This window comes from Euleptes europaea, chromosome 3 (genome assembly GCF_029931775.1).
Source record: "Euleptes europaea isolate rEulEur1 chromosome 3, rEulEur1.hap1, whole genome shotgun sequence".
In the NCBI taxonomy this organism is placed as follows: domain Eukaryota; kingdom Metazoa; phylum Chordata; class Lepidosauria; order Squamata; family Sphaerodactylidae; genus Euleptes; species Euleptes europaea.
The window spans coordinates 6,736,129-6,750,973 of record NC_079314.1 but is presented as its reverse complement, the minus strand read 5'-3'; the positions used below and the strand labels follow the sequence as shown (position 1 = coordinate 6,750,973).

The window sequence follows — 14,845 nt, the reverse complement described above, 5'->3', positions numbered from 1 at the left end:
GATCTCCCGGAATTACAGCTGATTCCCAGACTACAGAGATTGGTTCCCCTGGAGAAAAGGGCAGCTTTGGAGGGTGGACTCTGTCATTGTACCCCACTGAGGTCCCTGTCCTTCCTAGGCTCCATCCCCAAATCTCCAGGAGTTTCCCAGCCCAGAATTGGCTCTCTATGGCATCCTGTGGTGACATAATTGCCTCTGGGGAACCCCAAGTGGGTCCTATTGGCAATAGCTCTCCCCTGTTTGCTTCACCTTTTAGCACCTGGGGCTCAGAGGTAGACTGCCTCTAAACATGGAGGTTTGCGTTAGCCATCAACAGCTAACCGCGCTTGAAGAGCCTCTTCTTTCAAAGTCAGCGACCACATCTTGTGCTTTTGTGCCTCCTTCTGCAGGCAAATCTGATGGAGCCCAACCACACCCTTGCAAGGAACTGGAGCATCCCTGAGGACCCTTTTGTCGGGCTCCAGCTCCTGCTGTGGTTCAAGCCGCTCTTTGTGCCTCTCTACTGCCTCCTGGTGGTGGTGGCATGCCTGGGGAACTCCTTCTTGGTGCTCTGCGTTGCGGCTGACCACAAGCTTCACAACGCCACCAACTTCTTCCTGGGCAACCTCTCGCTGGGCGACCTCCTCATGTGCTTGGCCTGCGTGCCCCTGACAGTCTCCTATGCGTTTGAGCCCCGCGGCTGGCTCTTCGGGCCCGCCATGTGCCACGCCGTGGTCCTCCTGCAGGCGGCCACAGTCTACGTCTCCGTCCTTTCGCTCACGGCCATAGCTGTGGACCGGTACGTAGTGGTGGCCTACCCGGTGCGGAGGCGCATGGCCCTGCGCTACTGCGGGCTGGTGGTGGCCGCCATCTGGGTTGCCTCTCTGGCCCTCGCGGTGCCGCCGGCGCTGCGTTCAATTTACCTGGACCTCAGCAGCATCGGGCATGAGTTGTTCATCTGCGAGGAGCTCTGGGATGGGATGGAGGCCCAGCGGCTGGCCTACTCGTGCGCCACTCTCTTTGTCAGCTACATGGTCCCCCTCTTGGCCGTCACTGTGTCCTACTGCTCCATCTCAGCCCACCTCCGCCGCCGGTGCATCCCTGGCTTGGCCGGCTCCAACCAGAGTCAGTGGAACCGACAGAAGCGCAAGACCTTCATCCTCTTGGTGGTGTCGGCCCTGACCTTCGCCCTTTGCTGGATGCCCCTTCAGGTCCTCAACCTCGTCCGAGACTTGGACCCCGATTTCTCCATCCTGAGCAAGAAGTACATCAACGTGGCCCAGCTTTCCTGCCACTTGGTGGCCATGTCCTCGGCTTGCTACAACCCCTTCATCTATGCCTCCCTTCATCGCAAGTTCAGGGCCCACCTGCGCGGCTATTTCTGCTGCGGGAAGGACGGACGAGGCAAGGCAGGCCACGCCGGCCCCTGCGATAACCTTGCCCGTGGCACAACTGCAGTGTGATGGACTTTGCATGTGACCAGCTTCTCGTTTAAACTGGATGTGCCTCGCTGGTTTGCCCATGTAAACCACGCACTGAGAGCCTGCAGTGCCCTGCAGGAGACTGTTTTTGCCTCACCGGTGTCATGTTTAAAACAAGCTGAAGAAGGAACTGGAAGCCAGACAGTGCACAGCGACAACAAGAGAATCCGGAGTACAAGACCGCCGTCGTGCCCGGGCAAGAGACCTCTGCAGTAGCCGGCAAATGTTTTTGCAACCTGGTTGCTGGTAGCAGGCCAAGGAGTGGGACTTCTGAACTCTCCGAATCCATTCCCGCTCTGATTCATGGTGACCAAAGGAAACAAGGAACGGATGCGGTCTTTGTAGCCACACAAAAGGCTAAAATATTTTATTTGACAATCACGAGCGTGTACATTCGACCGATGCTCAAACGGATAGGATGGCCGCAAGCTCTTTTGGGCTGGCCTCTCAGGCTTTCTGCCTTAGTGGAAATCTTCGTCATACAGTCAAGTGATTTGCAGTAATTTTTGCCGGTGCTTTCTCTAATGAGAAAGGTCCTCTTGCTTAAATGCAATCTGTCCTTGTTCTCAGATCTCACTCTTCATTTTATCCATGCCCACTGCAGACTGCTGCCCATTCACCACACCCCCTCCAGTATAGGGAGGGGCTGTAGCTCAGTGGTAGAGCATCTGCTTGGCATACAGTAGATCCCAGGTTCAATCCCCAGCAACTCCAGTTTAAAGGATCTGGTAGTAGGTGATGTGAAAGTGCCTGAGACCCTGGAGAGTTGCTTCCAGTCTGAGTAGACAATACTGACTTTGATGGACCAAGGAGGGTCTGATTCAGTGTAAGGCAGCTTCATATGTCAGTTTCTCTGTGCTGAGACCATTAAATTAATGTTTGAAGCCCAGGGGCATCTGCCATTTTCTCCCCCGTGCCATTTCCACACCATGATTTATCCCACCCACCCTCTCCCAGGGCTGTTCCACACAATGGAATTGTTCCAGAACTAAGGTCTGTTTCACACATGCAGGAGAAAGTGGCGTCAGAATGGACTGTACCACTTCAGACTGCAGATGGTGGCTCTCAGCTCTAAGCATATATTTTTAAAAATCCCTCCCTGCAAGTAGAAAAATAACTCATCAGGGAGATAGAGACTACCTTCTTCCCTTTGCTCACAGTGTTGGTTTTCTATTGGCAGGGAGTTTTTGAAACATACTGGAGCAAATTACCATTTCATTCTGCTGCATGTGGGAACCAGACCTTAGTCTTTGCTGGATCAGTGACAGAGGGGAGGTCACCCCCCAGCCTTCTGGTGCATTCTGATCCAAAAAACACCAAGGAGAATGTTCCTTCACAGTTCAGGAGGCTTTTGGCTATTAGAATTAGACTCTTCTTCGCCTGGGAAGACTTTAGCTAGGTGTGTGAGTCAGTACCGGGAGTTAAACCCAGGTTAAAGTTAGTGTCAGGCCTTTGTTGTTAACAGGAGTAAAGGCTCTTGACATGAGTAGGCCAGTTTCTGGCTACACGTCTAGTCCTTGGTTCTCATGCCTGTAAACTCTGTGTACAGTTTCGCTCGTCCTGTTTTCCACAGCTGCGCTCTAATGTTTAGTCTTCCTTCCTGGGAATCGCTTATCTCGGGGTTGTTTAGCCATGTTTACCTTCACAGCCTGTAGTGCTTTTAAACATGTAACCTGCCTATGTTTTGCCATTACCAGCCTCACTTGCCTATAGGCAGTCGGTCCTTTAATCTGTCTTTTTGCTCCTAATAAAGTATTCCAGCTTCAGAGCTACCTGCCTGGATGAGTTTGCTTATGGGATGCTAGGGACAGATGCCTGATCCTGACATTTAGAAGCCATGGGGGGCTGTTTCTGGAGCTCTCATGAGGACTAGAATGTCTCCAGGCAGCCAATCTCCTTTGCTCCTCCAGAACAGAGATTCTTCCAAAACCAAAGAGAGCTTTTCACCCACTGTTTCTCTGTGTCCAGGCCCCCTGCTCTGTTGCCCAGAGTCAAGCAGGTAGGTTTCCTTCTGGCTGTTGGGTCAGACAGGTTAGTAGTGATTGGCCTTGCTGTTCCTTACCTTATGGTCACCTCTTCCCTCCAGCAAACAAAGAAAGGCTGGTGCAACCACCTGTAAAGCCAAGCTCTTGCTGGGGTTGCCACCTTTCTTACTGAGCTTTGGCCCTTAGATGGAAGAGGAAGCTGGTCTTCATGCCATAAGTTGTGCAGGTTGGAGGCACTGGAGCCTTGGGCTGCTTTTTTTACCTTGTCAGTTGGCAACCCTTCCTGTCCTGCTGTTGCACCACACACCTGGGCTCATCTGAGAGATGACTCTCCACCTGCTTCCATCATGTTTATTTTTGGCTCTGATGGGGAGGAACGGGGGAAGGAGGAGGGAAACAGTGGCCCCTACTCCCCTTGTATGGATTCTGAGAAGAAGAGGCTTGGTGGGACAAGAGGTTGCAGGTTTTCCCCCTAAACCCTGGTGGGTGAGCTGTCTTTCCCCATTCAGCCTCCTGAGGGTCAGTTGCCAACCTCCAGGTGCTGGCTGAAGATCTCCTGGAATTATATCTGGTCCCCAGATGACAGAGATCTGTTCCCTGGAGAAAAATGGCTGCTTTGGAAGGTGGACTGTATGGCGTTATAGCCTGCTCTCCCTCCCCTCCCCAGGCCCCACCCTCTCCAAATCTCCAGGAATTCCCCAACCCAGAGCTGGCACCCCTAGCTTTCCCACCAACTCTTCAGGAGAGGTTAGGCCGACGGAGTTCTGGCAAAAAAGCCCTCCCTTCTCTTTCCCCTCCCCTCCATTTCAAAACCCTCTTAATGCACAGCAATTTCCCCTTCTTCCCCTCCCCCCTCATGGGGAAAAATAGTTTGGAGTGGATGGTTGCTTCTCCAGAGAAGAAAAAAGGGGTTTATGGATGATGTTCTTGCCGCAAGAGGAGAATAATAGAATCATAGAGTTGGAAAGGACCACCAGGGTCATCTAGTGCAGCCCCCTGCACAATGCAGGAAATTCACAACTACCTCCCCGCACATCCCCAGTGACCCCAACCCTCCCCCCGCCATGCAGGATCCCACAATCAAAGCACTCCCGACAGATGGCCATCTAGCCTCTGCTTAAAGACCTCCAAAGACGGGGACTCCACCACCCTCCGAGGCAGTGCATTCCACCATCGAACAGCCCTCACAGTCAGGAAGTTCTTCCTAAGGTTTAGGTGGAATCACTTTTCTCTTAGTTTAAATCCATTACTCCGTGTCCTAGTCTCTGGAGCAACCGAGAACAAGCTAGTTCCCTCATCAACATGACATCCCTTCAAATATTCAAAGGAGAGCTTTGTGTGGCTCCTGACTGAGGTGTGTGGGATGTGATTTCCTTTGCAATTGGTCTCTCTTTGTTCCTTTGTCCCCTGCGGTGTGGGAGAGAAAGGGGGGAGCGGTCAGGAGGCTGGAAGATGGGAAAATGCGAAGTGCCACAATTAAGTCTGCCCACAGAACGGCTATCGATATAGCAACAGGAATGACAATTTTGTGCCTGGAGAAGCCGATATTTGTTGCTTGGGGTGGAAGTACAAACCAAACTGCCTGGGATGATGTCTCCCCCTGTCCATCCCCCTCCCCGCGATGGCCATTGTCTAGTGTGTGCAGTATAGTGTCATGGTTAGATTATCAAACTAGGATCTGGGAACCTGGGTTCAAATCTCCGCACAGGTATAAAATCCATTGGGCCAATGCTTAACTTACCTCCCGAGGTGGTTGTGAAGATAAAATGGGGGGGACCATGTATTTATTTATTTACTTTATTTGTATCCTGGCTTTCTCCCCAATAGGACCCCAAAACGGCGTACATCGTTCTCTTCTCCTCCGTTTTATCCTCACAACAACCCTGTGAGGTAGGTTAGGCTGAGAGTGTGTGACTGTCCCAAGGCCACCCAGCCAGCTTCCATAGCAGAGAGGGGATTCAAGCCTGGGTTTCCCAGATCCTTGTCTGACACTTTAACCACTATACCACACTGGGTCTCATGTTGGCCACCTCAAGCTCTCTGGAGAAAGGGTAAGATAAACAGGGCTAGGAAATGTTAATCATCTGCTATGAATTATCAGGAGTGGTTACTGTCTTCATTCAATGGAACCTCCATGTAAAGAAGCAGGTGGTAGGAACAAAGAACAGGAGAAGGGCATTGCTTTCATGTCCTGTTTATGAGCTCCTAGTGTAAATGGGATGCAGAGCCCTTCATTTAATCCAGTGGGGCTCTTCTTGGCTTGAAAAGTTGCATTTACTAAAATTCTCCCCTCTATATTAAGCTTTTTTTCTTTTGGTCATTCTTCTCTGACCTGCTTGATAAGTAGCATTCAATCCATGTCTGCAAAGAAAGATTTCAACAAAATAAATTAACCTGGGAAACAAGTCCTTGGTTGTCTGGGTGCAAGCTGCCCCCCCCCCACTGTACCTTGTGGGAGCATCCCTGTGATGGGGTCTGCAGGCAAAGCCGCAGGTTAATTACCAGGAAGGCAGGCTACACAATTTCCACAAGAGGGTTGGGAAATATTGCCACTGTAGAAATTAATTGGCTTTTTCATCTCCAAAGAGATGCTGTCAGTTTGCTTGTGCTGGGCTAGGGTTCTTATAAAAGTGTATTTATTGACAAACGGAGCAGACAGGAGTGGAGAGATGCCAAGACAAATGAGTCTGCTAATCGTGAAAACCCCATCTAATTATCCCCTCCCCCATCAATGAGCAGGTGGTCTCCCCCTGCGCAAGTTCCTTCCTATCGCTTAAACTGCAAAATCCGTTGTCTCTTCCTGCTCAAGGTCTCTTCTCTTTGCTCTCCCTTGGGAAAAACAATATGACCCTTCTGTAGCTGGTAGCCACCAGCCCTCCACAGCCCTCCAAGGAAGCATCTTCTAGATGCCTCGCCTCTTTAGAAAACAGAATCATAGAGTTGGAAGGGACCACCAGGGTCATCTAGTCCAACCCCCTGCACAGTGCAGGAAATTTACAACTACCCTCCCCCACACCCCCAGTGACCCCCTACTCCATGCCCAGAAGATGGCCAAGATGCCCTCCCTCTCATCATCTGCTTAAGGTTATAGAATCAGTATTGCGGACAGATGGCCATCTAACCTCTTCTTAAAAACCTCCAAGGAAGGAGAGCTTACCACATCCCGAGGAAGCCTGTTCCACTGAGGAACTGCTCTAACTGTTAGAAAATTCTTCTTAATGTCTAGACGGAAACTCTTTTGATTTAATTTCAACCTGGTGTTTCTGGTCCAACCTTCTGGGGCAACAGAAAACAACTCGGCGCCCTCCTCTATTTGACAGCCCTTCAAGTACTTGAAGATGGTTATCATATCCCCTCTCAGTCTTCTCCTCTTCAGGCTAAACATACCCAGCTCCTTCAACCTTTCCTCATAGGTCTCCAGACCCCTCACCATCTTTGTTGCCCTCCTCTGGAGCATCTTCAGATTTTATAAGCAGGGGAGGGCTAATTTTTTACTGCAAAGGTTACCCTTGGGCTTGCAAACACTTTGGAGGCCCTCAGAGCTGGACGCCGGGGGTGGGGTGGGGGGCACCGGAAATGGGAAGAGACGGTGTCCATTTGGAAGCCCTCCAGGTCAGACATAGGCTTAGCCGTCGCTCTCTGCCCCACTTTGCTCCTCTTCATGACCATGAGCTGTTGAACAATGGGGTGGGGGATTCTCATGCCTCCCATTGCTGCAGTCAGGCTGGGCAGGCCAATGTTGCGAGCGAGTTGCTAAGCAGACAGAGTGCTGGTACAAACCAATTAATTAATTTTAAAACTCCTTTGCCCACCTGTTAGATCAGGGGTCCCCAACCTTTTTGAGCCTGTGGGCACCACTGGAATTCTGACACAGTGTGTGTGTGTGGGGGGGGGGGTGTGCTGCCACAAGATGGCTGCCACCACTTCCCTTCCCTCACACAGTGCAGGTCCTTGTGCTGTGGTGGCAGCTGCTGCCAATGCAACACTTTAAAAATATCTGAATCGCCAATCAAATCACCAAAGGCCCATCAGAAGCCTTGCTGGGCAAAAGCCCCCCCTGGCTCTACCCACTTTCTGAAAATACTTGGTAGGTGTCAGGGAAGGTGTCAGTGAGCCCATGGTGCCGAGGGGCATCATATTGGGGACCTCTGTATTAGAGCATTAGGGATGCCAGCTTCAGGTTGAGAAATACCTGGAGATTTTGGGGGTGGAGCCTGAGGAAGGGAGGGTTTGGGGAGCGACTTCAATGGGGTATAATGTCATAGAGTCTATTTTCCCCATGGGAACTGATCTCTGTCGCCAGGAGATCAGTTATAATCCCAAGAGATCTCCAGCCACCACCTGGAGGTTGGCAACCCTACAGATCATCTAATTTATCATAAGCACAGTATTAGGAATGGAAAAGCGAAAGCGGATGAAAACCATCTCTTCTTTGGGTCTGGAGACACGGGGCTGCCTTCGGGTTTGGAAAATGAACAGCAGCAGGGCTGCGGCGTGCATCTTAACACCTTCCCTGCACAAGCACGCGCACAAAGCCAGCGGGTTGCATCTGGCTCAGCTTCCAGCTAACCGCTCCTTGTCTACCCGCATCCTAATTGTTCCTCAATTCATTAAGCCCAATTGTTGGTTGGCTGAGCTGTGCCACAGTTACCAGGCCACTAGCATGCCAGGTGAGCTGCCCAGCTGCCTGCCTGCATCGCTCAGCAGGGGGTTTTTAGCAAATAAAAATTTGAGATGCAAGAAGCAGCTTAAAAGACAACCACGCACCAACCAGGGACGAGGCCTCAGCCGCTGTTTACAGGGAACGGGTTGGTTAGCCAGCGTGCTGCAGTGATTATTGTGTGGGGCTAGGGCTGGGGACCTCTAGTTTCAAATCTACATTTAGCCATAGAGCTGACTGGGCGATTCATAGGGTCACCATGAGTCGGAAGCAGCTTGAAAACACTTACACACACACACACAGTTTTTGCGAGGAAAAAATGGGAGAGGAGAGAAGCAGGTAAACTTCCATGACCTCCTTGGAGCAAGAGTGTGATAAAGATGTAATGGCCAGCAGAACATAAAAGGCACGGCGAACGTAGCGGTCAAAAGAGAGAGGGGGTTTTCTTCAAACATCGCCAAATGCTTTGTACAAGGGCATCAGCAATCTTTTCAGCCGTTTCTTGCAAACAGCCAGTTAACGGCGTAAATATTAAAAGAAACACACACGCTTGCCTGCGTCATGCCTTTCCATTCTGCATGATGAAGTGTTCTGTGAAACTCAAAAGTTTGCCCAATCTCAAGCTGTACCTAACTAAGCGAAAGTTGGGAACTGTCCAGAGTGCTGACACAACAGCCATTTTCAGAGTCACTTTTCAGCTAGGATGCCACTCTCAGCCTGTCTCAGCAGATGAAAGCTTCCATTATGAACCGCCACACCTTCAACACACACCCCCACAGCTGAAGAGCCTTGCCTCCGACCCCATAAAGCCCCTGTCCTCCTGCTATCGGGTGTTGCCTGGTTTGGGGATAAAGCCCGCTGTTCTGGAGGAAATGAATCTGGGTCTTTTCAGTTTAGAAAAAAGGCAGCTAAAGGGAAACATGATAAGAGATTTATCAACCACGTAAGTAACGTATGAAACTCACTGCCACATGACACAATGATGGCTTTAAAAGGGGATCTAGACAAAGTCACAGAGGACAGGGCATGATTTATTTATTACAAAATTTGTACCCCCACCTTTCTGCCCTTACAAGGGTCACCAAGGTGGCTAACAATTTAAAACAGAATGATAAAATCTTAAAACCATTAAAATCAACCCCCCCAAAACACACACATATCATAAAACAATTACAAGAAGTGTTAAAACATGCAAAACATAAAAATGGCAATTCAAATATTAACCAGGAAGAAGGGATCACTGAAGGAATGCCAAATAAAACAAAAAAGCCTTCACCGGCTGGCAGAAGACAGCAGCAGGAGGGGGCTGAGGAATCTCTGGGGAGAGAGATTTCCAGAGCCTTGGTGCCACGAGCGAGGAGGCCCCCCCTCCCCAGCTTGCCCCCCACCTAGTCTCAGAAGGAGGGGGCACCCAAAGCAGGGCCTCCAAAGGTGACTGTAGTGGTCGGGCAGGTTCATAAGGGAGTAGGTAGTCTTTCAGGTAGGTGGTCTCAAGCCATATAGGGCTTTGATGACTACTCATTAATTAGGTGTACTCCTTTGAGAAAGGGAAAGACTAAAATATGCAGATATTCCCATACCTTTATATTAGACACAGGTGCCTGTGGCATCCAGTAGGCATTGCCGTGAAACTCCAAGACTTCCAGATATACATTCTGGCATAGTGGTTGAGGGTGTCAGACTGGGGCCTGGGAAACCCAGTTTCAAATTCCCTCTCGTGCCATGGAAGCTCGCTGGGTGACCTTGGGCTAGTCACCCCCCTCTCAGCCCTGACCCTGGCTAGTATGTGGATGGGAGACCTCCAAGGAACAGAGGAAGAAAAAGAGTTGTTTTCTCTACCCTTAAGGAGAATAAAACTGGCCTACAATCGCCTTCCCTTCCTCTCCCCACAACAGACACCTGGTGAGGTAGGTGAGGTTGCAAGAGTTTGGAGAGAACTGTGACTAGCCCAAGATCACCCACCAGGCTTTTATGTGTAGGGTTGTGACGTGAAGGCAGGCAATGGCAAACCACCTCCCAACATGTCTTGCCTTGAAAACCCCACCAGGGGTCACCAGAAGTCAGCTGTGACTTGATGGCAAAAACAAACGGGCAGCTGTAATATATCGATATGCAAACAGTGGTCTCTCCTCTACTGCTTACTCTCTTGTGAAGGGTGTTCAGAAAGAGGAGGCAGCAGTGATTGAAATTGCTCCCTTCCCAGGCAACCCCAAAAAGGCTCCGAAGACATCTTGCTGGAGATCGCAGCAAAGGAGCGATTATCGCACAGCCGGAATTTAAACGCTCAGCTTATTATCCCAAGAGCCTTGAATGAAGATGGCACAGAATGACAGCTGAAGATGTGATGGATTGCTGCGTGCTGCTGCTGCTGCTGCTTCTGAGATACAAAGGAGGGAGGTTTCTAGCACACAGCAAAGGGGGCCTGGCTGAGTAATAAGGTCTTTGTTCGACAGATACAAAGTGGTGCAATTCCACACAGGGTGATCCATTTGGAGGGCTCATCAGGGAACTGCGATCATGACGGCAAAGAGATGGCCGTGGCCCTGATCCACTGAGCACTGCCTTTATAAATATCATATGGTTCTGACCTGACAATCGTTGCTCCGTGCCCAAGACTCCTGCAACCAATCTGAAGGGTGCAGGCAGAGCACCCCTGAACATAATTCAAAGGTGAGCCAGGTTGGTGTAGTGGTTAAGAGCAGTGGTTTGGAGTGGTGGACTCTAATCTGGAGAACCGGGTTTGATTCCCCCACTCCTCCACATGAGTGGTGGACTCTAATCTGGTGAACTGGGTTCGATTCTCCACTCCTCCACATGAAGCCTGCTGGGTGACCTTGGGCTAGTCACAGTTCTCTCTGAACTCTCTCAGCCCCACCTACCTCACAAGGTGTCTTTTGTGGGGAGAGGAAGGGAAGGAGATTGTAAGCTGGTTTGAGTCTCCTTAAAAGGTAGAGAAAATCAGCACATAAAAAGCAGCTCCTCTTCTTCTAATTTCCTTGCTTTGCATCAGTTGGAGCAGCAGCTGAGCATTGAAGACCCCTCCACACACATGCACACAGTTCACAGCTTTCACCAAGCACTGAATATGCAGAGGTTCAAACCAATGCTTGAGCAATAAGGACTGGAATCTTTAAAAAAACAAAGTATCCACATTTTGCCAGGCTAGCTTTCCCTGTTGGATTTCTACCTGTTTATGCAGTTATTGAAAACAGGCCTGCACATGCTCTGACCCCCCCCCCAACCAGCCATATATGGTAGGGTTGCCAGTCTCTAATTCCTGCCAGAATTACAACTGATCTCCAGACTATGCATATCAGTTCCTCTGAAGAAAATGGCTGCTTTGGAGGGTGGACTGTATAGCTCCACAACCCTGCGGAGCTCTTTCCCCTCCCCAGGCTCCACCCCCAAATCTCCAGGAATTTCCCAACGTGGAGTTGGCAACCTTACAAATATGGTGGCATGCCAGGGATAAAACAAGCCTCCTCAAGACCATGAGACCCTTGGCAGGTTATACCACATGGCCATCTGCAGTCTCCTGTTTCTCAGTGGCCAGCTAGATGTATGTGCCACACATAGACACATCCAGGGGGCACATCAGGGCCCAAACCACCCACTCTTATTGCAATGGGTATTCAGGGGTTTGCTGCCTTTGGACGTTTAGCCATCATGGGCAATAGCTGTTGCTAGACCTGTCCATGAATCTGTCTCATCTCCCGTTAAAGGTAGTGGTGAAGTGGTTAAGAGCAGTAGATTCTAATCTGGAGAACCAGGTTCAATTCCCCACTCCAACACATGATGCCTGCTGGGTGACCTTGAGCTCGTCGCAGTTCTTTCCGAACTCTCCCAGCCCCACCTACCTCACAAGGTGTCTATGGTGGGGAGAGGAAGGGAAGGCGATCGTAAGCAGCTTTGAGACTCCTTAAAGATAGAGAGAATCGGGGTATAAAAACCACCTCTTCTTCTTCTTAAGCCACTGGCCCTTGCTGCATCTTGTCGCAGGGAGTTATGCAAGTTAAATATATATTGTATGAAAAAGCATTTGCTGCTTTCAAACACAAAATCTGCCGCCAACAGCTTCAGTAGGTGACTCCAGGTTCTAATACTCTGGCTTTGTGCTGCCCAGTTGGGCCTGAAAAAACCAGAAGGGTGGAGAGAATCCTGTAAACTGGTCCAGAATTTAATACCTCCATATTGTCAGCCTCCTGTGTGGGTTGTCAGATATCAACTTATCTCTGGCCAGACTTTGAGAACTGGAGTACAGTTCTGTTGGACTCTGATCTCAAAGATGAAAAAGAGAATTTAAATTTACAATCTCCAGTGAAATAAGGGAGAACATGTATAAAATGTTCTACAGATGGTATATCACACCAGTGTTGCCAAATAAAATGAAAATAGGAAATACAGATTTATGCTGGAAATGTGGAATTGAAATTGGAACTTTTATGCATGCTTGGTGGTTTTGTAAAAAGATCAAAAAAATTTGGAGAAAGGTAGTTAAAGAAACCAATAATTTGATTAATATTAAGGTAAAACCTGATCCGGCTTTCTGTTTATTGGGGATTGCAAAGGATAAAATCAGTAGAAGCGACAGAGTCATATGTCAATATAGCTTTGCGGCGGCGAGAATCACAATAGCAAGATCCTGGAAGCTGGTAAATAGACCTGCAATTAAAGACTGGAGAGAGAAACTATGGTTTTATGTGTGAATGGCCAAACTAACAGATTCCCTTCATGGGAAAGACATGGAAGAATTTAAAAAGTCTTGGTTAAAGGCCTTTGCATATTGGGATAAACTGGCAAAGATAAACCTTACTAATTTTGTGAACGGGCTATAGATATAATCTTTTAAAAGCTTAATAGCATGGTAAACTGTTGTAATACTAACCTGCTAAGACACTTCTCCGGAGGTTCTGCATGGTGGTGGGAGGATATGGGGGGGTACACTATTGGTGGGTGGTGGGTACTATAGGTACTATACATTGATTTATTTTTTACTTGATTCAACTAACATACTTTAACTTTTTGTACTTTATTATTCTGTACCATAAAATTATTTCTTTTATTTTCTTTGTTCATGTAAAAATTTAAAAAATAAAATAAAAAAAGATGGTTTTAAGACAGAAGTTTGAAAACTGTAAGTTGAGGAACAATGCTGCAAAGAAAACAAATTAACTTTTAGTTTAGGTATTTCTCAGCAATGGAACATTTGCTTAAGTGGTTTCAAAATTTTCTAACCATGTTTTCATCCCCCGGGATCCCCTTTTGCAGCTCTGCAACACGACTGACATTTTCCAAACTCGAGTCTGTAAATAGATACAAAAGCTTCCGCAATTTTTGCCATTTTCTTTCAAACACCAGCCATTTTATTAATGTGTTTACATACATTTTTCCAAGCATCATCTGCTCCCCTCCCCCACAATCCAGCTCTGTAGCTTGCATTTATATTTCCTGCCACACTTTCAAATTTTCATTGAAATTTTCATTCAAACTCCATTTTCTGCCATTAGTTGAGATGGTTTAAACATCCAAGCGGGGAGTCTATTGGCAAGCTGAGTTTATTAATAAAGGATCCCAGAATATCTCCAATCCCTGCATTTTGTCAAAAACATCTTGGGAAAGAACCTTTAAATTTGTAATCAAATTTTAATATTAACAATGCTTACTAACCATAACACATTACAACCATCTTTCTGTTACAAAAATCCATGGATCAAAACAAATAGAAAACAAATGGAAAAAATCTTTATAGTATCATCCAAATCTCTAAATTGAAATCTAAATCTCAGAATGATAATGCCCAGGGCTGCACTGATTCTTTTGATTTAATATTGTTTCAATAACTTATAAATAAGAGCCAAATTTGTATAAATTTCTGTGCAGAAAATCTCTTTTCTTCTCTTTGCCTGTATGATGTCATCTTATCCATCAGCATAATATACCAACATCTTCAAGGGCACCTTGATTTGAAATCAGGAGTTAAAACCCTGGCTTGAAACACTGGCCAGCTCTTTCTCCCAAGGCATTACTGGAGATATTGTCAAAGGCTTTCATGGTCAGAGTTCATCAGTTCGTTCATTAGTGGAGAGTTTGATGTTTTCAGTGTTATAAAGTTTAGCAGGATGCTACTAGGCCTATTGTGACTTACAACAGTGTTTTTGTCCAAAGAACACACTTTCTTTTCTTGACCATAAAAGTTATGCTTTCTATTTTCATATTTTCCCTACCTTTTTTGATGGCAAAAAACAAAAACAAAATATGTGCGCTAAGGCAGCATCAGGTACAGCAGTTTACGGTTCTCTGTTTAGTAGTATGTTGGCAATTTTGCTTATGGAAAACAAACGCATTTATACCTTTACATTTAATTGATGGGCCATATAATGCAATTTTATATACTAAGTTATAAATTATGTTGTTCAAGCAGTCAGATAGGCTTAGGCTTGATAAGAAAGTAAGCATTTTATCTATTTCAATTCTCTATCCAAGGACCTGGCTTGGTACAAAGAAACATCCCATATATTCGCGGGTAAATGTTTAACTACTACATAGCCTTTCCACTTTATGACAAACGCCACTCCATTTCTCATTCTAACTGGGTTTGCGGTACGCTTACAAAATTGCCCACATGATTCAACCGATTGCAGAGCTCTTAATCCACCCGTGTTGCTTAATTCTTTACCTTCCTTCTCTGATGTCTCTGTCCTAACGGCAATAATTGCCAAATAGTCTCCTGAGACCCAGAC

At 47.6% G+C, this 14,845-nt stretch overlaps 1 protein-coding gene across 1 annotated transcript; it reads left to right on the top strand.

Annotated features, from left to right (window-relative positions):
* The first annotated feature begins 398 nt into the window (after positions 1–398).
* On the top strand, positions 399–1,442 carry LOC130475742 (prolactin-releasing peptide receptor-like). Its single transcript, XM_056847580.1, has one exon. The coding sequence runs from the start codon at positions 399–401 to the stop codon at positions 1,440–1,442; it is 1,044 nt and encodes a 347-aa protein (XP_056703558.1).
* The last annotated feature ends 13,403 nt before the right edge of the window (positions 1,443–14,845 follow it).

What these genes read in the sequence shown, in the direction of transcription:
- LOC130475742 (XM_056847580.1), top strand. Translation starts at nt 399, where the DNA reads ATGGAGCCCAACCACACCCTTGCAAGGAACTGGAGCATCCCTGAGGAC.